We start from the raw sequence: 19,916 nt of genomic DNA on the forward strand, positions 1-19,916 counted from the left end.
CCGGACTATGGCCAACAACAGTGACACTTATCACCAGCAGGAGATTTATTTCCTAAACTATAGGATATACTCATTTTGTGCAGAATTTAGGGGGCATTTTCCACAGGTTATTAAAGAAATACTGAGAATTTTAAAGCTTTCTATGAAATTTCAAAGCGCACATTTTTACAAACAAAACTGTGTGACCACAGTAATTCTTTGTTGAGTATCATGGCCAGGTGACTCTCTTCACAAACCCTGTGGCGTTTTTTTTATATGCATGAGTGCATGCTAGTGTGAGTGTGGCATTTGGAGCCAGACAGGTCCCTCTGTTGTGCAGCTGGGCTGGCTTAATGAGATATCAGGCTCAAACATCAATTCATCAGCCTCACTGATGAGGACAATGAGGGGCAACTGCTTCAGTAAAGAGGCATTATGGCTCCTCGTGTGGGGATAGGGTGGCCTTGTTTACAATGGTTATTGAGCACAGAGGGCTTGACAGTACACCACACCAGCCTCCACTTTGCTCTCCTCTGCTCTGCTAGACTCAGCTCCTTAACCCTCGGGGTAGCTTCTCAGGACATTTTATGTCTTTGATTTTCTGGAACAAAGACCTAAAAGAAAAATGTACTTCTGGAATCCGGAGGCCTAATTTTTAAATGTGTACATGTGTGTGAATGGGTTAAAAAGGGAAGGCCAGAGAGGCCTGATTGATCAAATAAACAAATCTCATCCTGTTATCATCAGGGCTCCCCTAGCTAAGCAGAGCAGGCTGGGCTGGCTGGACTCCCCCCTGGCCTCTGCCTCCACTGACAGGGCATCTGTCTTCATTAAAGCTCAGCCAGTGTGCATGACAGCCACTGAAATGCTGGTGTCTTCACGATTAATGAAGACAGATGACCCCCCCCCCCCCCGAGAGGCAGTAAAAAGGAACATAAAGCAGGAGGAAGAACAAATAGAAAAATACAAAAACATTTCAGAACCTAACTCAAAAAGCTTCCCAACAATAAGAACACAGTTACACTGTTTATCCCACTACTCTATGTCTTCTTGTGTTCTTGATTGTTTTTCTACTGTCATATCTGCCATGGCTCCCTCCACACTTCTCCCACCATACCATGCATATACACCCCCACTCCCTTCTCCACTCTCACACGCTCTCTCACAGCAGTAACGGCCCCCTGGAAGTGTATGGAAATGGACCCCGGTTTTGTCTGTCCAGAGACAGGCCTGTTGTTAGAGTCAGAGCCTTGTCTGAAGTCACAGGCTGAAGGAGGGAGGGGAAAAATGAGAGCCCGTCCGAGGAAAAAGAAAGAGAGAGAAAAAAAAAGCAGGCCAGAATACCCCTCAGCATTTTTATTAACGGTGTACGCATTCCACATTTCTAATTTATTCATCCATTTCTCCATTAAATAATTAATCTATTTATTAATTCATGGCTGTTTGGCTCGAAAGGAATATCATTTTCCATCTAGTATCCAGGAGCGTAAACAAACCTCCAAACTATTGGGCTACACAAAACTTTTAACATCTGAAATATTGAACAGGCCATGTTAGTCAATAACCTTTTCCTGAGAAAAACATCAGAAACCGAACGTCTCGTGTCAAACCCACACTTTAAAGGAAAGGTGTTTGTATAGCCAAGGCGTCAGTGTTTTCTCTTCCTGTCAGTCACCAACTCTTTTCCTCTTTCTTTCATCGGTGCATACTTGATTTTGTTTCACATAGTTTTGTTTTTAGTATACAGCACCTGGCAAGGTCAAACCTCAGGTGGCTCACATTGTCACTGAAGCTCGACTCCGTGAGCCTAGAATCACAACTCAAACATGGACACACACACACACACACAGTGCATATCATATCATAGCAGAGAGTTTCTTTCAGATGGCTGAGCAGCTCAAACTGGCTGTGCGCTGTGAGGGGGGAGAGAAGAGGAGGAGAGGAGACTGTCTGTCCCAGTCTTTTCCTGTGCTGTTCTGTAGCCCCTGACAGCAGCCCCCTTGGCTGAGCCCTGAGGGGTAAGCGAGCCAGAAATGAGAGAGAGAGAGAGAGAGAGAGAGAGAGAGAGAGAGAGAGAGAGAGAGAGAGAGAGAGAGAGGAGAGAGAGAGAGAGAGATGATTTTGTCATACAAGAAATACAAACAGGATGCCACTTACACTGAACGCTGGCACTGCCCGTCCATGCGAAGGGGTCCAGACCCGCAAAGAAGGGGCTCGCCTTACGCAGCATGCACGCACCGCGGCTGGTGACATCATAGAGCTGACGGGGGCCCATTCCCAGAGCCTCCATACAGTCGAACATGGCAGCCCCCCCCCCCACCCTCAGCAAAAATCACTATGAGCCCTCAGTCCTGCCTGCGTCCTGCCCTGCTTCCACCGCTCACGTCACTCACTGAAGCAGTGACAACAACAAACCGCAGCAACAGCAAGCTGGATCTGCTACCCTCCCTCCCTTCACTTATCTCTCTGCTGTGTTTTCCTGCCGATGCTGAAGTTTCCCTCTTTCCCCCTCAGCTGGAATGCAGGTCTGGTTCCTGCCTGGTTGAGCTGAGCTGAGCGTGACACGGACTCTCTACTCTCCCCCTGCCCTTGGGTGAGCTGCTCACTGTCTGCTGTAACAGACCTAAATAACAGCCTCTCACAGCTCTCGCTGAGCCCCAGACACGGCGGAGCGAACCAACTGCCTCGGCATGACGCTCTGAAAGGGGGTGGAGAGAGAGAGAGAATGCCAGAGAGGGAGGGATAGAGAGAGGGACCCGGGGGGGGGGGGGGGGGGGGGGGGGGGAGCAGGGCCTGCACTGGAGGAAGAACTGATCTGGTTAGAGGACAAAATTCTATTCCCATTCTTGTCTTGCTTTTTTGTCCATGCTGCTTTTGTGTTTCATATTTCTGCCCAGAATGCAAACACACAACACAGTCCCCCACTTCTTATGTCCCATTCAGATCTGGTCCCTGTCTCTGTCTGTCTTTACATCGCACCTCCCCCAATTCCCCTGCAGTAAATATGAGCCCCGTCCCCTCCCTTCTCTGAGCCCCCGTCCCTAATCATAACCATATTAAAGTCCAGCCACTGGCCGGGTGAGTATGTGTGTGTGAGAAAGCAAGCGAGCGAGCGAGCGAGAGAGAGAGAGCATTGTGCTGTGGTTGAACCCAGAAACCAGATGCCAGGGTAAATCCCTCCCTTCTCTCTGTCTGTTTGAGGGAACAGAGGATGGGTAGTTCTTTCTGTCTCTCCCTCTGGAAGTGCTTTAGCAGTGATAAATGAGGGCTGCCTTGCTCAATCCCCGCAGTGCATTTACACAGACAAATACCCCCAATATACAAACACACCATGTGCTGGACACACTTCTCACAGGTTCACTTGACCTTGTTTGTGATTTATCTCTGAGTGATCGTTGCAGAGAAATAAGAGATGCAAGGATGCAGATGTGACGTGGCTGAGCAAGCAATTCATTTGAATTTATTAAAAGCCACCTGAGCAAGACGCACGCACACCATTCACAAAATTCCGCCTTACACATTTAGATTTCTTTGAGATGGGCTGTTCTGTGCACCACTAAAACAATTCAATTTAAAACACAGCAGTGCTCTCACAGTGACAGTAAATCAAAGGAAATCAATAGGCGGCCTGCGGTCAATATAAAGGCCTGTCACTGGTCCAAACTGTTGCTCAGCAGACGGATGGACTCTGGCTGGGCTAAAGCAAACAGCCTGATACAATGGGAGATATACGATAATAGAATGACTTTAGTCTGTGAGCCCAGCACATTTATCTCCCCCCTTTCAAACCAGCACAAGTGGTACAGCCCAGCAGGCAAAAAAGACAACATTTCCTGTCAATCTGTGCTGCTGGCTACACTCTCCATAAACACACAGTGCCCTCCCCCCCCTCCTCCTCCTCCGTCTAACACTTCAGTCTTTTTCCTGTCTCGTGAAAGAAACCATGCTTTCACGTTTCGGGCTATTTTGAATGACTTCGATTAAATTGTTTATTGACCTAAAAGCTTTTCCATCAGACGAGACCTCTTGTTTATTTTCTTAAGCTGGCACACTCGCGCAGTCATACAAACATGCAGGCCGCTACTCCTCGAATATGCGCCGGCCCTATACACTCACACAAACAGGCAAGCACATTTCACAGCTCTTTTGTTGCATCAAACAGTAAAAACAACATCAGAAGTTTTTATGTGTTTCTTCATAGAGCTGTCGGGTCATAAAGAGGAAGCTTTATGACAGCAAGAATAGAAGAGTGAGGCTAGATAACAAACTGTTACCTATCAAAGATGCCCCACCTAACAGTTTGTTGTTAAAAATGACCCCTTTCTTTTTCTGACTCTCCAACCATTTACACAATAATTCAAAACAATTCCTTTATCTGGATTAATTTCAGATGAAACCGTCACTGCCCCGAGTCACATTTTTGTGATCCAGAAGCATTCTTCTCACACTTGTCTTTCGTCTCCTTCCTGTCCTGTCTGTTTTTTTTCCTTCTTCTTTCTGCTAGTTTTGTACAGCATCCTGGAAACTAAAAACTGGCTTATCCCCTGGTGTTCAAATGTTCTATGTAACATCAGAACTGTTTGCCAGGGCTGCTCTCTGGACCAGCGAGCCGCAACGCAATCGATTTATAATCTCATGTGCTCACTCTTGAAACTCTTTTGTTTTAAGGAGATTTATGAACCTTATCTGACTCTCTCCTGGTTTTGACATTTCTTTTTACTGTGTTTGAGACTATAATTCAGACCACTAACCCCAGGTTCTCCACTTATTGGCACACAGCACTGGGAGTCTTCCAGCGCTTCAGAGGGTTTTGCGGGAGTGAGTTTAGACATCTAATCTACACATACTCCATACTGTTGCTGACCCAGGCCGGTCCCTGACTCCCCTCCTTCCCCTCCCTCCTCCCCTTCCTTCCCCAGCCAGAGAGGTTGAACTCTAGAAGAAACCCCCACTGGGCCACTAACTTTCCCCCCAAACTTATCCTGCCCTCCCTCCTTCTCTCCCTCACTCTCTGGTTCTCCATCGCTCTCCTTAACCCTCCCCTTCTGTTTCTGCAAATACTCTCTCCATTTCATCAAGTTCCCTATGGCAATTTTTTTTCCTGACTGCATGATTTGTTTTAGTTGCCAAAGTTCTCTGCTTTTGTTTCTGGTTTTGGAAATGTTTCATTTTCAGTGGCTGCCAACTCACTGGTCATTTTGTGTGACTGCTGCTTTCAATCATGTTTAATTGCGCTGATTAGATCAGACTTTCACACATACAAAAAAATATTTAAATGTTTCTTTTGTGATAAGATTTTATACCTATGATGTTTCTTTTCTTTATCTATACAGTAGACAGGGACACTGTCAGCTGGACCCAGTCTATAGCTCCACATAGCTCCTCATGGGCCGGAACCCAGGAAAATCAGGCTTTACTACTGTCTGACACTCCGATGCTGATTACAGATAAGACGTATACAACACATTGTTGGCACTTCCTACGTATACAGTCATTCAGGTTCCAGCCAAGCAATTAACAAAACAGTGGTGTGCGAGGCAATAAAGGCAGCTTGTTTTTAAATGGCTATGCACTAAATGCAGCATGGTGATTTTGAAAGGAATGTGGAGCTTTTCCATTGCTGATGTGAGCATGTGTGCAGTGTGTGGACGTGCTGAAACAGATTGCCAGTGATGATAGAGACACTGAACACCAGTTCAGAGCGCCCTCCCACTACAGCCAGATTCAGGTTACTCAGAAACACACACACACACACACACACACACACACACACACACACACACACACACACACACACACACACACACACAGATCTTTTACAGGGCTATACAGTAAAAGTATCTTAATGAAGGAGCTAACAAATGAGAACAAAACAAACAAAAACACTCTCTTTCCTTTTCATTTTTGAACTCATCCAAAAAAGCAATATCTTATTTATGTGTTGCTGTGTTCGTCAGCGAAAACAGAGCGTAATCCTAACGTTCTTAGGCATAACATCCATCAACTGCTCCTCCAGCCACAGGTTTTACACATGTTCAGCTCTGACAAGACATGTAATCTTATCCACTCATCTACATGTACCTCGCTCTCTCACAATATATGTCTGGAAGATACCTGATGTGTCACTGAGGAGGGAAGTGGGGAAAGTGAGGCATGACTTATGATAGAGCCCATTTCTCAGAGGCGGCCATGTTGTTAACATGCTAGTCCCACCAAAGGCCTAACAGAGCTACTTTTCAGAGCACTATCAGTCTTGGCCATCTTTCAGCAGTCTTTTTTGCTCTCTGTCTTTTTCTCTCCCTCTATCTGCACAGTCATGACATTTTGCTACCCGTGTTTTGTGGGAAAAAAAGAAAGATCTTTCAGTTATGCGGCCAAAAATATGAACCCCCCCCCATCTTGTTCTCATAGCCCCGCCCTGTGCCTGCTCGCCCTCCCACGCCTTCTGACGGCCCATCCCTCCTTTCTCGCCATTGCGCGCTCTTCATCTTGCACGTGCCCACAAAGGCCCATCTGAAAACAGACCCCTCCCATTTTTAATAGTAGCCTCTTTATCTTCATCTGTCATCATGTCAGAGCTGTAGTACACTCTGTGGCCTCTCCCTTACCAGCAACCTTTGCTGACTTTCCACACATGCAGACACACGCAAGCACACACTTAATACACAAACATACGCAAAGTTTCAGCAAGTTTCCAGCACTTAGGGCAAATTGGCTCCACAGAGGGATAATGACAGGAAATCCAAGGTGAAGGCTGAGAAGAAAGAGCAAGGGAACTCGGGAGTGCCTAAGCCAAAAGGGTTTAGGTGGATATCAACGGTGTAGCAGATATTCCACTCAGTTTCACAAAACCTCCTTCAGTAAGGTGCTTAAATTGACCGGAAAAACAAAATGGGCCTTTCCGTCCATTTTCTCTCATAGCTAATGAATCATGGTCAGCACTGGAACAAAATACAACGAGCAATGTAGGGGGAATCGATTTCCAGAAAGGAGTGGCGAGCTGTCATCTTGAGGCTAGGGGACGCCTAGGGAGATGAAAGCAGGGATGTCAGACGATGCAGAGCTGTTTATTAAAGCCGAGGCGAGCTCCAGTCTCACTGATAGATCAAGGACACAGCCAAACAGCGCCACACATGCTATCATCACACACAAATGGTCCAAGCATTGCTGATTTGCTATGTAGATCATGGAGCATGGGAGATGCCAGCGAGCAGATGGCTCTTTGATGGGGTTTCGACACTCATAGCGGTGAATGCCAAGGTCAAAACCAAACACTGCTAACACCGATTTAGTGTAATAACTCGGTGCTTCATAATCTAATGCAGATCTTTTAAGGTGATCTGAGAATTCACTACTGTTACTGGACAGAGATTACATTTATTGTTTAACATATCCACACCAGTTCTTTTGTATTCCTGTCAGAAACGATCCAGAATAGATTTTTTGTATAGTTTTGATAAAGGATCGGACAACATGACAGATGCTCCTCTTGTTAAGAAAGAAGTACAGTATTAGTAAGTGATCATGCAAAATCAGAGATCAGGATTGATAGCATGGATATATATCAAAATACACCTCATACATAATTAAAATCATTTTCCCTGCTCTATTCCAGTCTTTTAAATTATTATAATCCATATGCAACGCTCACATATCTAATTAATTTGATCATCAGCCATGGATTGCACACGTTGACCACATGAGGCTACTATTAACCTCAAATATATGTCTCTCATTCTTGGACATTTTTCTGAAATTCTTTGAAATCCTCGTTTATAATGCTTTCACCCTCAGGCTCATTTTTTCAGCTCCTTCAATAAATCTAACAAAGATCAGTAAATTACACCAAGATTGACAAAGGTCAAGAGGTGGATCTGCTTTGCTCCCAAGAGCACTCAGGTTTCTCCAAGAGCCTCTCACAGTTTTAAAACAGAGGTGACATCACAGTTTGTAAAGAGCAGACAGGAGGAGACGGAAAAAAAAAAAAAAGAGGGGAGTTTTGCCTCTCTTTGTGTCTGTAGGGAAGTAAGGGTTAGCAGGGCCGAGCTCATCATTTTCATATCCACACATAGCTCATTTTCCCTTTCGTCTCCCTCCCTTCACTCAAATATACAGCATACCCACATAAGCACACACATATGCACCCAGACAAATCTGAACCTTCACAGCCAGCCACATACCTACCTACCTCCATCAAGGCTGGGCTGAAACCCAGCACTTCAACCTTAATGAAAATAAATAAAGCGGTACAATGTGCTGTTTGTGCTCTGCCTTGCATCCAGCGGAGAAGGCTTCACTCTGCTAGTCGACATCCTTCCCCGCTGTCCCTCTCCTCCATTTAAAAGGTTCGCTTTTACATTCCCTCTCATACCACATTTCCCACCAAAATGGCTCCTTTGCGCAACTCCCCGAGCTCCCTAAGCCAACATGACCTCCTTGTAGTGTGTGTGTGTGTGTGTGTGTGTGTGTGTGTGTGTGTGTGTGTGTGTGTGTGTGTGTGTGTGTGTGTGTGTGTGTGTGTGCGTGTGAGTGTGTTTAAGAATGCAATGAGTGTTTTTAATTATGTCACTCTGCATGAGGATACTTTTTTCTGCTGGAACATTTTGGTCCTTTTCACAACCTACATGACTTAATAGTTCGTGTGTGTGTGTGTGTGTGCGTGCATTTTTGAGTGTGCACACACACGGATGCATGCATATATGCTCGGCAGCCGGTATGCGTTTGTGTGTGATGTAGAAATCCATGCCCAACACACACTTTACATAAACAGCACAGGGATTCACCTTGTATGAGCAGACTCAGGCAGCTTTTACACAAGTTTCAACACGCTACTCATTCCATTCTATTAATACAATGCTTTAATTTCCTCCCACTTTGATGCAGCTAAAAACACTCACAGCTGAGCCTCTCGTGAGCGTTCTGTATACATCACTCAACATAAAGCTACAAATTATGGTCTGAAGTGAAAGTCCGAGCCCAGCAAAGGACTTCAGATTTTGGTCAGAGCAATGTGGGCTGAAGGAAATGACCTACTAGCTTTTCAAAACATCCCCGTGGCTGACTTTGGGGCCAGGGCTCCAGCCCTGATTGGTGAAAGCTTAGAGAGGTGTTTCAGGGCTCAGTGGCGATGCTATCACATAGTAAGTGGCCTTAATGGGCTTTCAACTGTTTGTTTGAAGGGCTCCCATAATGACAGGGATCAACTGATAACGGCCTCAGCCACACACTGCGCAGACAGCCGTCAGACCCTCTCATGGATGAACAAACGCCTTTGCGCATTTATACAGATATGGGAGGTAACTATCTCTACATGTGCAAACACGGTCCACCTACCCCACCCCTCCCCTCTCCTGTCTCTTCCCACGTTTGGGCAAAACAGGTATTTTCAAGACACTCTGGTGCCAAAACAGAGCACCGCTGTGGGAGGTGCTCCAATCAGTCGATACAGCGTGCACGCCCAACAAAGGTAGGTGTCACATGGGCTACCTTTCTAACAACAATTACACACAGAGCTCCGAAGCTGGGCAAGAATGCACTGCTTTACTGCACACACAAGTACACACACACACACACAAATATCCGCAGTGCTACTCCCTTTATGTGCAAGGTATTTTCTCAGTCTGGCCTAAAGACAGCCCTAACAATGAGCATGCCTGTTAAGCCAACTCCTGGGGAAGAAGTAGACGGAGAAGAAAAACAGGGCCTGGGGAATGTCCAAACCAAGGCCTTTTGTCTTCCCCGCTAACATTTAAGAGAGCTGGGAATGAGACTGTTGTCATTAAAATGACTTGTAACATTCCTTGTTAAAGGATACACCAAGAGGATGTTTCAAAAGCTGATACCAACAGCTGATGGTTTTCAATCCACTGATATGCAGCTGTATATGTGTATGAGCTTCAGCACACAAATAAACTACATGTCTATAGCTCTAAAACAATTAGTCGATTAACTGATTAGTCAAATCGACAGAGAAAATGAATGAACAACAAAACTGTAACTGAATAATTATTTGGGTCATGTATTAAGCAAATGTGCTAAACATTCCCTGGTACCAGCTTTTCAGATGTGAGGAACTGCTGTTTTTCTCTTTAAATATTTTCAGACTGAAGGCTTTGGGTTTCCGTCAAACAAAACAAGAACTGCAAGGACATTACTTGGGCTCGGAGATCTCACGTGTTCACGATCTCTTGACATTTTATAGAGTAAACAATTTCTCGATAAACCAAAATAATAGTTGGATTACAAATCCTGGATTACAAGTCACAGCCCTTGATATAGCTATTTTAATTGGGTAAAAACAAGTTTAATTTGTTTCTGATTTGAGACTTTATTATAATAATAATTATGAATAATTATTAATAATATTGATCCTAATATTCACAGTAAATAATATTGGACCAATACTAAGAAGAGGAAGAACTTAAAAAATGTCAATCTCCTCACATAAAACTCAGTCAACGCTATTTGTCACTATGATCCCGACTTAATCTTTGACCCCAGTCGTGTTTAAGCTCTGACAAAAAGCTTAAGCTGAATAACTGCAGTCCTTAACCCTTGTGAACGATACTACTGCCAGCGTGGATGTGTCCGTACAAGCAGTCATGTATGAAGCCCCAGTGCATGTGGTTGCCTGCGTCTGTTTGTGCTTTGATACTTGTTTTTGTTTTATCCTATGCCAGTGTAAAAGCCAAAAAAGAATCCATCTGTCAGTGCTGTGGGATTTCATTCTGCGTCAGGGGTATGTTTCTAGTTTTTAGATGAAAGAAGGGCTCTGTGTGTGTGTGTTTGTGTCAGTGAGAGAGAGAGAGGAAAGAGTGTCTCTGGTGGTGTGTTTGCATGTGTGTATCTCTGTGTTTTCCTAGCAGGGTGTGTTCTTGGATTCCACCACACTAGGACATTACCCCCAGGTGCTCGCACTCTCTCTGTCTCGCTTGCTCTGGTTCTATGAAAATACCTTGAGGATTAGGTGGGCAGCAGCAGCAGGGAGGGAGGGTTGGGGGTGGGGGAGTGGGGGTGAGGTAGTGATTGACGGCTGAAAAGCTGGAGAGGTGCTCAGGCACGCTGTGGTAGGGGAGAGAGGGGGACTGCGCACACAGGCAGGGGGGCTCTCAGGCTCTGAACTCAGCTGTTGCCACCCACACCCATTATAGCCCCTCCACAACTTGCCGCCCCTTTAGCACAGCGCCCAGATAAGATTTCAAATAACTCCTGCTTACCTTTACCTCATGCTCTAAGCTCAGCGAAAGTTCTTCTTCTTTTCTCTCTCTCTTTTTGCGTTTCCCCTCTCTCACAATGACATCCTCAGCAGCAAATTATGCAGCAGTGGTTTTATACAAGGATATTCCCTGACCTAGAATTCTGATGCTGATTTAAAAAACTGCGTTTTGAAACCCAGCAGGTGTTTTGAACAATGAGCAATGTATATCGGCAGTGTGTGTGTAATCTGGTTAGTTTTTCCATGACAGAAAAACACTCTGGATTGCTAACAATCTCCTCTTTGTGCTCTGTGCGCCATACATCATTCTATCCTACTGCTTCAGCATACAACAGTGCCCCCTGTGGTCAGGTCTGAATCTACAGGTCTGATACTACTGGAGAGTGCTGCCGTGGTAAATCTGGTTATTCCTCCTTTAGCTCACTTTTCTTTTTACAAAATAGGTGTGCAGTATGCTCATTCTGAATAAACAGTCAGATAAGTCTTTCAATCACAACTGTGCTCATTTTTAAATATTTGTTGATGCTCAGAGCACACACTGAAAGAATGTTGTTGTGTCTCTAATTGCAGACTTGTGGGTTGCCTGCCTCACAAAAGCTCTGTGAGAGGTCCATAGACACAGACACACAGGCATGCACACACGCCAGTGAAGACAGAGCTTGTGGTCACAACCACACCATCTACAAGCATCTATAAGGAAACCACAGGAGCAGAGTAATCATTGTACTGATGAAAGTGGACTTTTTCCTCAAGGTTTCTTTGGGGGATTTTTTATACCACTTGTCCTATATCACAAACAGACCCTAAAGTTTTCCATTTCCACAAAATTACACATAATGAAGTGCATATTATACAGCCGTATTTTCCTGCATGTCCAAATTGTTTAATGTGACTTGACAAACACGAAGGTATATGGGCCATACATGTAGTTAAGAGTTGAAATGGAAAATTATACATGAGAGGGGAGAAAAGTCAGACACACAGTAATGAAAATGACTTACAGAGTGCGGCCATCTCTTTGGGCAGGTCAGCACCAAATCTTCCAAACAGGCTGCTGTTGGCCAGCAGGTCAAAAGGGGAGTGGCTTCTCATGGAGTTGAAGGCGAAGGGGTAGACAGCAGGTGGGAAGCCAGTCATGTGACCCACCTGCTGTTCCCTGTTTGTAGCCATGGCGACAGAACACACCCAGGGGACCACAGCAGGCCACTGGGTGAAAGTAACGGGTTTCACAACACCTGGAACCCCCCGGAAAAGCTGAAATCCGCGTCCTTTCAAAAACTCAGGATGTGGGGAATGGATGAGCAATGATGGGGCCACTTGTTTACTGAGGGAATGTCGGACTCCACTTCAGAGGAGTCATCCAATTCACTTTTCTGAGGAAGAGAAGGCAAGGAAATAGTTATTTATTAGTATAAATTCACCACATACAACATGAGTATAAGAGTTTCTGATGGCATGTACATGATGATACCATCAGTGGTTTGTGTTAAGATCCTCTCTGGATTCCACAAACACGATTTACCTCACATCAACTCTGAGAACACGATCCATCTACGCTCTGGGACGGAGAATGGTTTATCCACAGCTCTAATGTAAGAAGGATGTGCAAGCTTCATACCTACAGGTATGAGAGAATGGGAAGGAAAGAGGAAGTAAGGAAAGACGGCAAGAACCAAAACAGATAAAAGACATGAGAGAAAAAGAATGAGTGAGTGGGAAAGCCAGAAAACTGGGACTGGGCGAGGGGAAAAGAAAATAAGAAAGAAGTTTGGAAAAAGTTATAACAGGGAAGAGCGGGAGGGAGGGAGGGAGAGGGAAAAAAGAGAGAGAGAAAAAGAGAGAGCGCTCTTGTTCCTGCAGTTTTGAAGAGCGTCCAGACTTCTACAGTGATTCCAGGCTATGCCATATGATTTAAATCACCAGAACTCTACTATAAAGAGCTCCTCTGTTCCTGCTGCCAGCCTAGCACAGCAGCCTGCCTCTCTGCCTCTTTCCCCCAGGACCAGAGGCCCAGACACGGGGTCCAGAGCATGGGGGTGGGAGGGGGTCGGTGGGGGTAGAGGGTAGGGAAAATGAGATCCACTGATTGCTAACTGCTGCTGTCAGTTCCAACTATCTTCTCTTGAGGTCAGGCTCCCATCCCACAGAGTCATTTTGGCTTTAACCTCCTGCAGCCCGCTCGTCACTTTGACTCCACACAGTAGGCACACAGACAAGTCAGGCTCAAGTGTGGACAAGGCTGCAGTTATGCCCCACTGTTGACTGTTAATACAAGAGGGAAAAAAATCCTAGTAAAGCCTCCCATTTTCTTTTTCATGTTTTTGTTTTTTTGCCTTTCGCTTCCCTAGCGTGATTTCATGAGTGGGTGGTGTGATCAGCTTGTTTTTTTAAATGTGGCTTTGGAACTGCTGTGGCTTGTGAATCCGGGAGAAAAGACGGGGAAAAAAATCTTGGTAATGAATTCGGTATAAACAAAGAAATGAGGGGGTGTGGGGGGTCTAAGGCAGAACCGGTGAACTGCTGAACTGAGCGAAGACGCGCAGAGGAACAGTGACAGGGTCTGAGCACTGGGGGGCACTAAGAGGTGGCGCCGTGCCCAGGAAAAAATGCTTTCCAAGACGCACACATATGCACCACACAGTCTGAAACACATACACATGCAATCAAGCACTTAAAAAAAAACTCTACACATGTGTGAGAGCACCCACTGACACACGCAAACACACACACACCTCTCACCCCTTGCCTTTTCCAGGGCTCTGGCTCCCTCCCTGCCTCTCTTTCTGGCTCTTTCTCTTTCAACAGAGCCAGTTAATTACACCCTACTGCTGCAGGCAGCTTCAAACCACCACTAATTTAGAGTTCCATTACAGTAAACTGTTCCACATGTGCTTCCAGGGCCCAGGCAGGCTCGGGTGGCCACGTTTCAGGAAGGAGCAGCCGCCGATAGGCACCCACCCCCATCCTGCCAACGCAGCCATACTGCCATCTTTCTTTTTCATTCTACCTTTCTCTCTGTATGTTTTGCTTTCTTTCGTTACCTTTAATCTTTTCCCTTTTCTGGCCCCACCCCACATCGCCTCTCTATAATCATGTCCTTAGACCAAAATTTCTTCCCCACCTCCCCAAACCCATCTCCATCCCTCCACTGCTTATACAACTTGTACCATGACCCTGTGCAGCGGTTCCACTGTGTGGCTAAAACACAAAAACATCACTAAAGATTTCATTGTGGGCCTAATGGGAGAATAGGTACAGACGGGAAAAACAAAATTGCCAGCAATGCACGAGCTCATAATGTGTGCACGTGTGTGCACGTGTGTGCACGTGTGTGCGCGTGTGTGCGCGTGTGTGTGTGTATGCGTGTGTTACGAGTATGTACTTGGCCAGCGTTTAGCCCGTTAGGGTATCTGCCTCATGACCTCAAACCAGGCTCCATAAAGGCAGCACAATCTGTCTGCAAGTGCTGCGAGAAGAGAGAAGGACAAAGAGAAAAAGGAAGATGTGTGAGAAAAAGAAGGATAATAGTAGAATGTAAGACTGTATGCATGTGACTTTTGTGCTCCCAAAGGAGGAAAAAAACAGTATATTAATCCAAAAATTAAGTTTTAAATGAGTTTCAAGCCACCCAACCCAAGTGGACTATCCTACCTAAGCACCATTAGCCGCAGTGTCACTGTACATTCGCACATAAGTGATGAAACAATATAAGAAACTAGGAAAAAAATAAGAAAGAACTAAAGAATACAGAGAGAGACACAGCCTTTTAAAATAGAGCCCAGTAACTTTACTCTCCCCAAACACAATAATGAATTAATAAAAGAGTTGGCGCCAGTGTTTTTTAATGAGTCACATCAGCCCAGCAGCTTTTTACAGAGCCATTTATGTTTTATGTTGGGTCCTGTGGTAGACTCACTTCGCCAGCCCGTCTGGGGCTATAAGGGGATAAGGGGAATTTGGAGTGACCTCATCCCCTGTTAGCCAGGGCCAAATGGGCATGGGCCTCCCCACTTCCCCTGAGCCTGGGGGGCACACAGAAGGCAGCAGGCGGCCAGGCAGGCGAGGAGCACCAGGGCCAGCTATGGGTGGGTTCACGGCTGCTGCTGGGACTTTCCATCATTCCCTAAGAGGTGCACTGTAGCAGTTTAAATTTACTTTGGTTGTTTCTGTAAATAGTGGAGTGTCAGACCTCACGGCAGTTCATCATGTTAAAGTCGACTCATTGGTTACACTGGAGATAATCTATTGATTTTAATCGAGACAAAACGCTGTATAGTAAATTAAATGAAATCAATCAAGCCGGCAATTTGGAGACAGCGCCACAAGCTGAGGCACGCTTAGAGAGAATGAGATTCTCTTGTTTGCTGAAGAGGTTTCAACAGAAAGACCGAGCAGAACAGAGAATCGCGTAAAAGAGTAAAAAAGACAGTCAGAGAGAGGGAGAGGGGGAGAACAGTTCCCACAGATTGAATGTCTGTCAAACAAAGGGTATCAAGTCCTCTGTGAGCAAAACAACAATTGCGCCTTAACCGTTGTGACGGAGTGAGGCCCCTCAGGCAATAAGAATTGCAGAGAAACATAACAAATAAATCACGGCATCGCAGGAAGCTCTGCACCACACAACCAAGAAAGGCAGTGGGTTTTTTTTAGTCAGCACAAGAAACCACAGGTGATTATTCGGCGTATATGAGCAGGATTCTGGGTGCCATGGCCGCCCTTAGTGTTTTAAATGGAAGTGTTTCTTATTGCAGTAAGGGAAATGCGGCAAAATGTTAAATTACTGTTTGAGATTATATTGAGTTAAAATTATATGTTTGCCTTTGAAGTTTTCACAACTCTCCCCACTCTGACTCTTTGTTTCCCTTTTCTGAGATTGACTGAGTTCACACATTTTTTCTTTGGGTTTCCTGAAAGGCCACAATATGCCATTTTCTGACATTTTCAGCGTGTCAATCAGTCCAGGCAGAGCAGCAAGTCAAAACATTTACTGGAAGGACTGAATTGTAAATTCACAGCCTCAAGATAAATGAACTGTACCGTGTATTCCTGGCAGGGAAAGCTTGGCAGAATCGGAGTCCTCTCGCTCTTTTTCCACCTCTGACTTGCCTACTCCTGTTAATTTTTTGACAGAAAACTGCACGTCTTCCAGGCACTGTCCTCCAATTGTCAACATCATGAAGTGATTTATGTTGAGTGACTTTGTAAAGGAAGCAACTTGAAGCAGAGACCGTTTAAGTTTTAAGTTTTGGGTCATGGGTGAAGTCATACTACCACAGCAGTTAAACAGTGATTTCACAGTCCATGTGTCCTAACTGAGTTGACAGACTGGCTTTTCCAATTGCTTGGAGCAAGATGAAAATTTTGTGTCATTATCACTGCTTAACATGCCCACACGCAGCAATCAGCAACTGTTTGTGGACAGAACTGTCACAGACAAATGAAAATGTTCATATTGAAACAGGATCATGAGAGCGTTATCTGATCTTGGTGCTGGCGTCAGCAGTAATTTGGCTGTGAAAACACTACCCTCAACACTATTATCTGATGCAAAGCTGACAGCTCCCAGTCTTTCAACAAGTGGCTGGCTAATGGCTCTGAGAGAGACACCTAGTGACAGACAGTCTTGTGTCTCCAAACAGACCTGCATTCCAACGCCTCAAACTTGTTCGACATCTCCCTGCTCTTGGCATCACATAAATACGTATTTGCTTACAGCAACAATGCAAAGTAGCACCTCTGTGTAATCATTTCTCACTTAAACAGGTATTGTTTTTCATGAGTGCCACAGGGGAGTGTCATTATGTAACCCTTGTTTTAGGGTCTATAAATCATCAAACATCCATTCCTAAATCTTTTTTTCATCATCTCTTTCTTTTCTTTGTTTAAACATAATGTCACAAAACAGGCTGCATTGACTTGCTGTGGCAGAGAGAAGCATGGAAAGAGTGAGAACTCACAGTGAGACATAAAACACTTTGTGACATGATGAAGTCATCCTGACAGCTTGCTCTTTCCATGATGTGGTAGAGCTCTTTGGAGTACTCAACATGGAGACTCCAGCAGCGAGTCCAACAAAACAAGAAAACACAACAAGTAAAGGCAAAGAGAGATGATGGTAAGAAAGTTTGAGAAATAAACAATGAGTCCGAGAGACAGGAACTAAAGCAAGAGAATACAGTTCAAAGTGGCAACAGTGTGTTGGCTACTCTTCTAGACTTGAAAGGTAAAGTCAGTGCTACTAATAGTTCTTGTTTTGTGATTACTGAGAGAGGATTCACAATGGAGGTGTTTCCCTTCCTCAATTCGAGGAGAAAACAATCCTTTCTCTGTATAAAGAGATGCATAATGGATGGGTTTCACCACTGCGTTTTTACCCTCGGGAGTCAAAGCAACACTCAGACACAGGCAGGCCCAAACACACACGTGCAAGCACAGCATGCAAAACAACACACATTCACACAAGTTTAACTTTGTGCCAAAAGATCTTTTAATGAGTGCTTGCAGGCAGGCTGAAAATGTAAATCCTCACAATCAGAGCGGCACACCTGCAAAAATAGACATAGGAAATGGTGTGCAGATAGTTTCCTTGTTAATTATAGTGTGGTAGCGGAGAGCCCCTCGATTCCCCTAAAACCACCTGTCTAACCCCTCCCTGCCACTTGGGCTTAATTGCTACAGAAATTCCAGAAACAGACAGGTATCAACAACTCCCAGATTTACTGCGCAAAGTCATGTCACAAAGAAGGACTGTTTGCAGATTTGGCTTTAACAGGTTATGTTGTTTCACTGGTTCCCACAAAACCTCAGATTTATACACACCTGAAAAGTATTATTGCATAACGCACCAGGCTTACAATTTTCAACAATCACTGTACAAAAATGTGTACTTGTTGGTTTTTGACTTTTTACAACTTCGATCGTATTACTGGAAGATTTTAACAAATGAAATAGTAATTATCAGTGTTTCTCCTATTTTTTATTCATTTTTTGATGACTTCTAACTTTTTGATCCATACAGACATGTCTAAATTTAAAGGCACATTTCACTGAAAAACAACCACTAATCACACTGCTTCATGAGCATGTTTTTTGTTCAAAAACAGTTACTTCCATGAACACATAGGGCATTTTACCAGTATATTATTAGTGATCTGTACTGATAGACGTGTGTGAGCATTGTCTAAAGAATTTTAAGGCTGTTGCTTAAAATATTTACAACAACAAAAATGGGAGAATGCTTTTGGTGAGGCTGACAAAGCTGACATTCTCATGACCATAAGTACAGGGATCATGAGTAATGTCACATAGCCAACTGGAGCATATAGCACCAAGCACAAATAATTGATTCAAAATTGCCACTGAAGACGAAATGCCATGAAGGTAAAGCTGCTCTGTGTGGACTGTCCAGCCTTGAAAAAAGACCCATGGGTGGCGCACTGGAGGAGGACAGTGCTGTGATATTGCTCTGCCTCAGAGATGAGCTCCGTTTCTTCCACTCCAGATGTCACCGAGCCAGAGTTAAACTGATAGACCAGATTACTGCACAGGGCGACACTAATATCACTGGCCTTCGAGCAGGCATCCCGCGCACGACCGTGTGGGTGTTTTTTCAATTCACTTCAATCAAACTGTCACACTCACACTTATGTCAGGTCCACCAGGGGATAAGCAGTGGACAGCAGGTGCAAAGCCAAGGCAGTCCAGCTGCAACGGTTTACCTACTGACCAGTCACTGCTGGAGCAATAAACCATAGCAATGTGGAAAGCTACACTCTGACATCAGGTCTCTGGATCTTCATCTGATATCCAAATCACAGCGCACTAAATGCACTGTGTCACACATGGCTGTAACAAGTGGAACCTGTTAACCTAGCACATATGCCAGCATCAATAAATAATCGTTACTGACATGCTGCTAACTATGGGAACACAATGACTGAACTTCCACGTAAACTAAGACCAGAGTTTCAGACACACCTCACTCCACAGGAATTAACCTCTGCTGATGTTTAAAAGGTGGAAAACAATGCTTCTCTTTTCCAAGTGTTCATATGTTGCTTATTAACAAAAAAACAGGTCAAGGACTGGTGACTCCTCTGGTGAATTCACATTCATACACATCAAACACATGCAAGCATGTACACACACACACACACACACACATGCTAATAATAAAGAGCTCCACAGGCACTGGGTAACACTTGAAACACTCACTAATAGGCACATGTGCACACAGGCACACATGCAGGCACACACACATGCTCAAGTATGTTTTCATATAAACTCAGTGTCAGTGTCACATTAACAAAGCAGAGAGGAACAAACATACAAAAACACCGCACGCAAACAAAACGTGCGCATTAGGATGCTTTCGTGTTTACACATGAAAATCTGGTCAGATATCGTCAAAACAATGATTAATTGTCTCAAAGCCTCTCAACTGTTTTGCACACTCGGTCTCTGTCTTCAATTAAAACTGACGACCCAGTCCCCAAAAAATGCAGTCTCTCACTCTGTCTGTCTCTCTGAGAGGGAATGAGAAAAAGGAAGACAAACAATGACTTAAGTTATGGATTTAAAACTTTTTAAGTATAAATCACTCACCAGCTCTGGTGTTGACGAGGTAGACGGACAGATGGAGCCGTTGACGGAACGGTCTGATGAGCGGAGCTAGCCAGGGAAAAGGAGAAAAGATGTGTGTATGTTCATCAGAGTCCTTCTG

The 19,916-nt window shown here is 44.7% G+C and overlaps 1 protein-coding gene across 8 annotated transcripts in view; it reads right to left on the reverse strand.

The window, feature by feature from the left end:
• rarga (retinoic acid receptor gamma a) overlaps positions 1–19,916 on the reverse strand; it is a 42,246-nt gene that overhangs the window by 16,711 nt on the left and 5,619 nt on the right. For 3 of the 8 annotated variants that reach the window (XM_038722545.1, XM_038722544.1, XM_038722551.1), the window contains 2 exons: positions 19,799–19,864; positions 12,196–12,567 (listed from right to left, as the gene is read on the reverse strand). In XM_038722545.1, coding sequence (XP_038578473.1) covers positions 12,196–12,364 — 169 coding nt within the window. In that variant the 5' untranslated portion in view covers positions 12,365–12,567; positions 19,799–19,864. Of the gene's footprint in view, positions 1–2,136; positions 2,635–12,195; positions 12,568–12,716; positions 12,813–19,798; positions 19,865–19,916 lie in introns of those variants that run through there. The other 5 variants (XM_038722549.1, XM_038722547.1, XM_038722546.1 and 2 more) reach the window with 4 other exon arrangements.

The sequence above is a fragment of the Micropterus salmoides genome, unplaced genomic scaffold (assembly GCF_014851395.1).
Source record: "Micropterus salmoides isolate LMB-PRFRI ecotype aquatic unplaced genomic scaffold, ASM1485139v1 Ms_hic_scaffold_16, whole genome shotgun sequence".
NCBI lineage: Eukaryota > Metazoa > Chordata > Actinopteri > Centrarchiformes > Centrarchidae > Micropterus > Micropterus salmoides.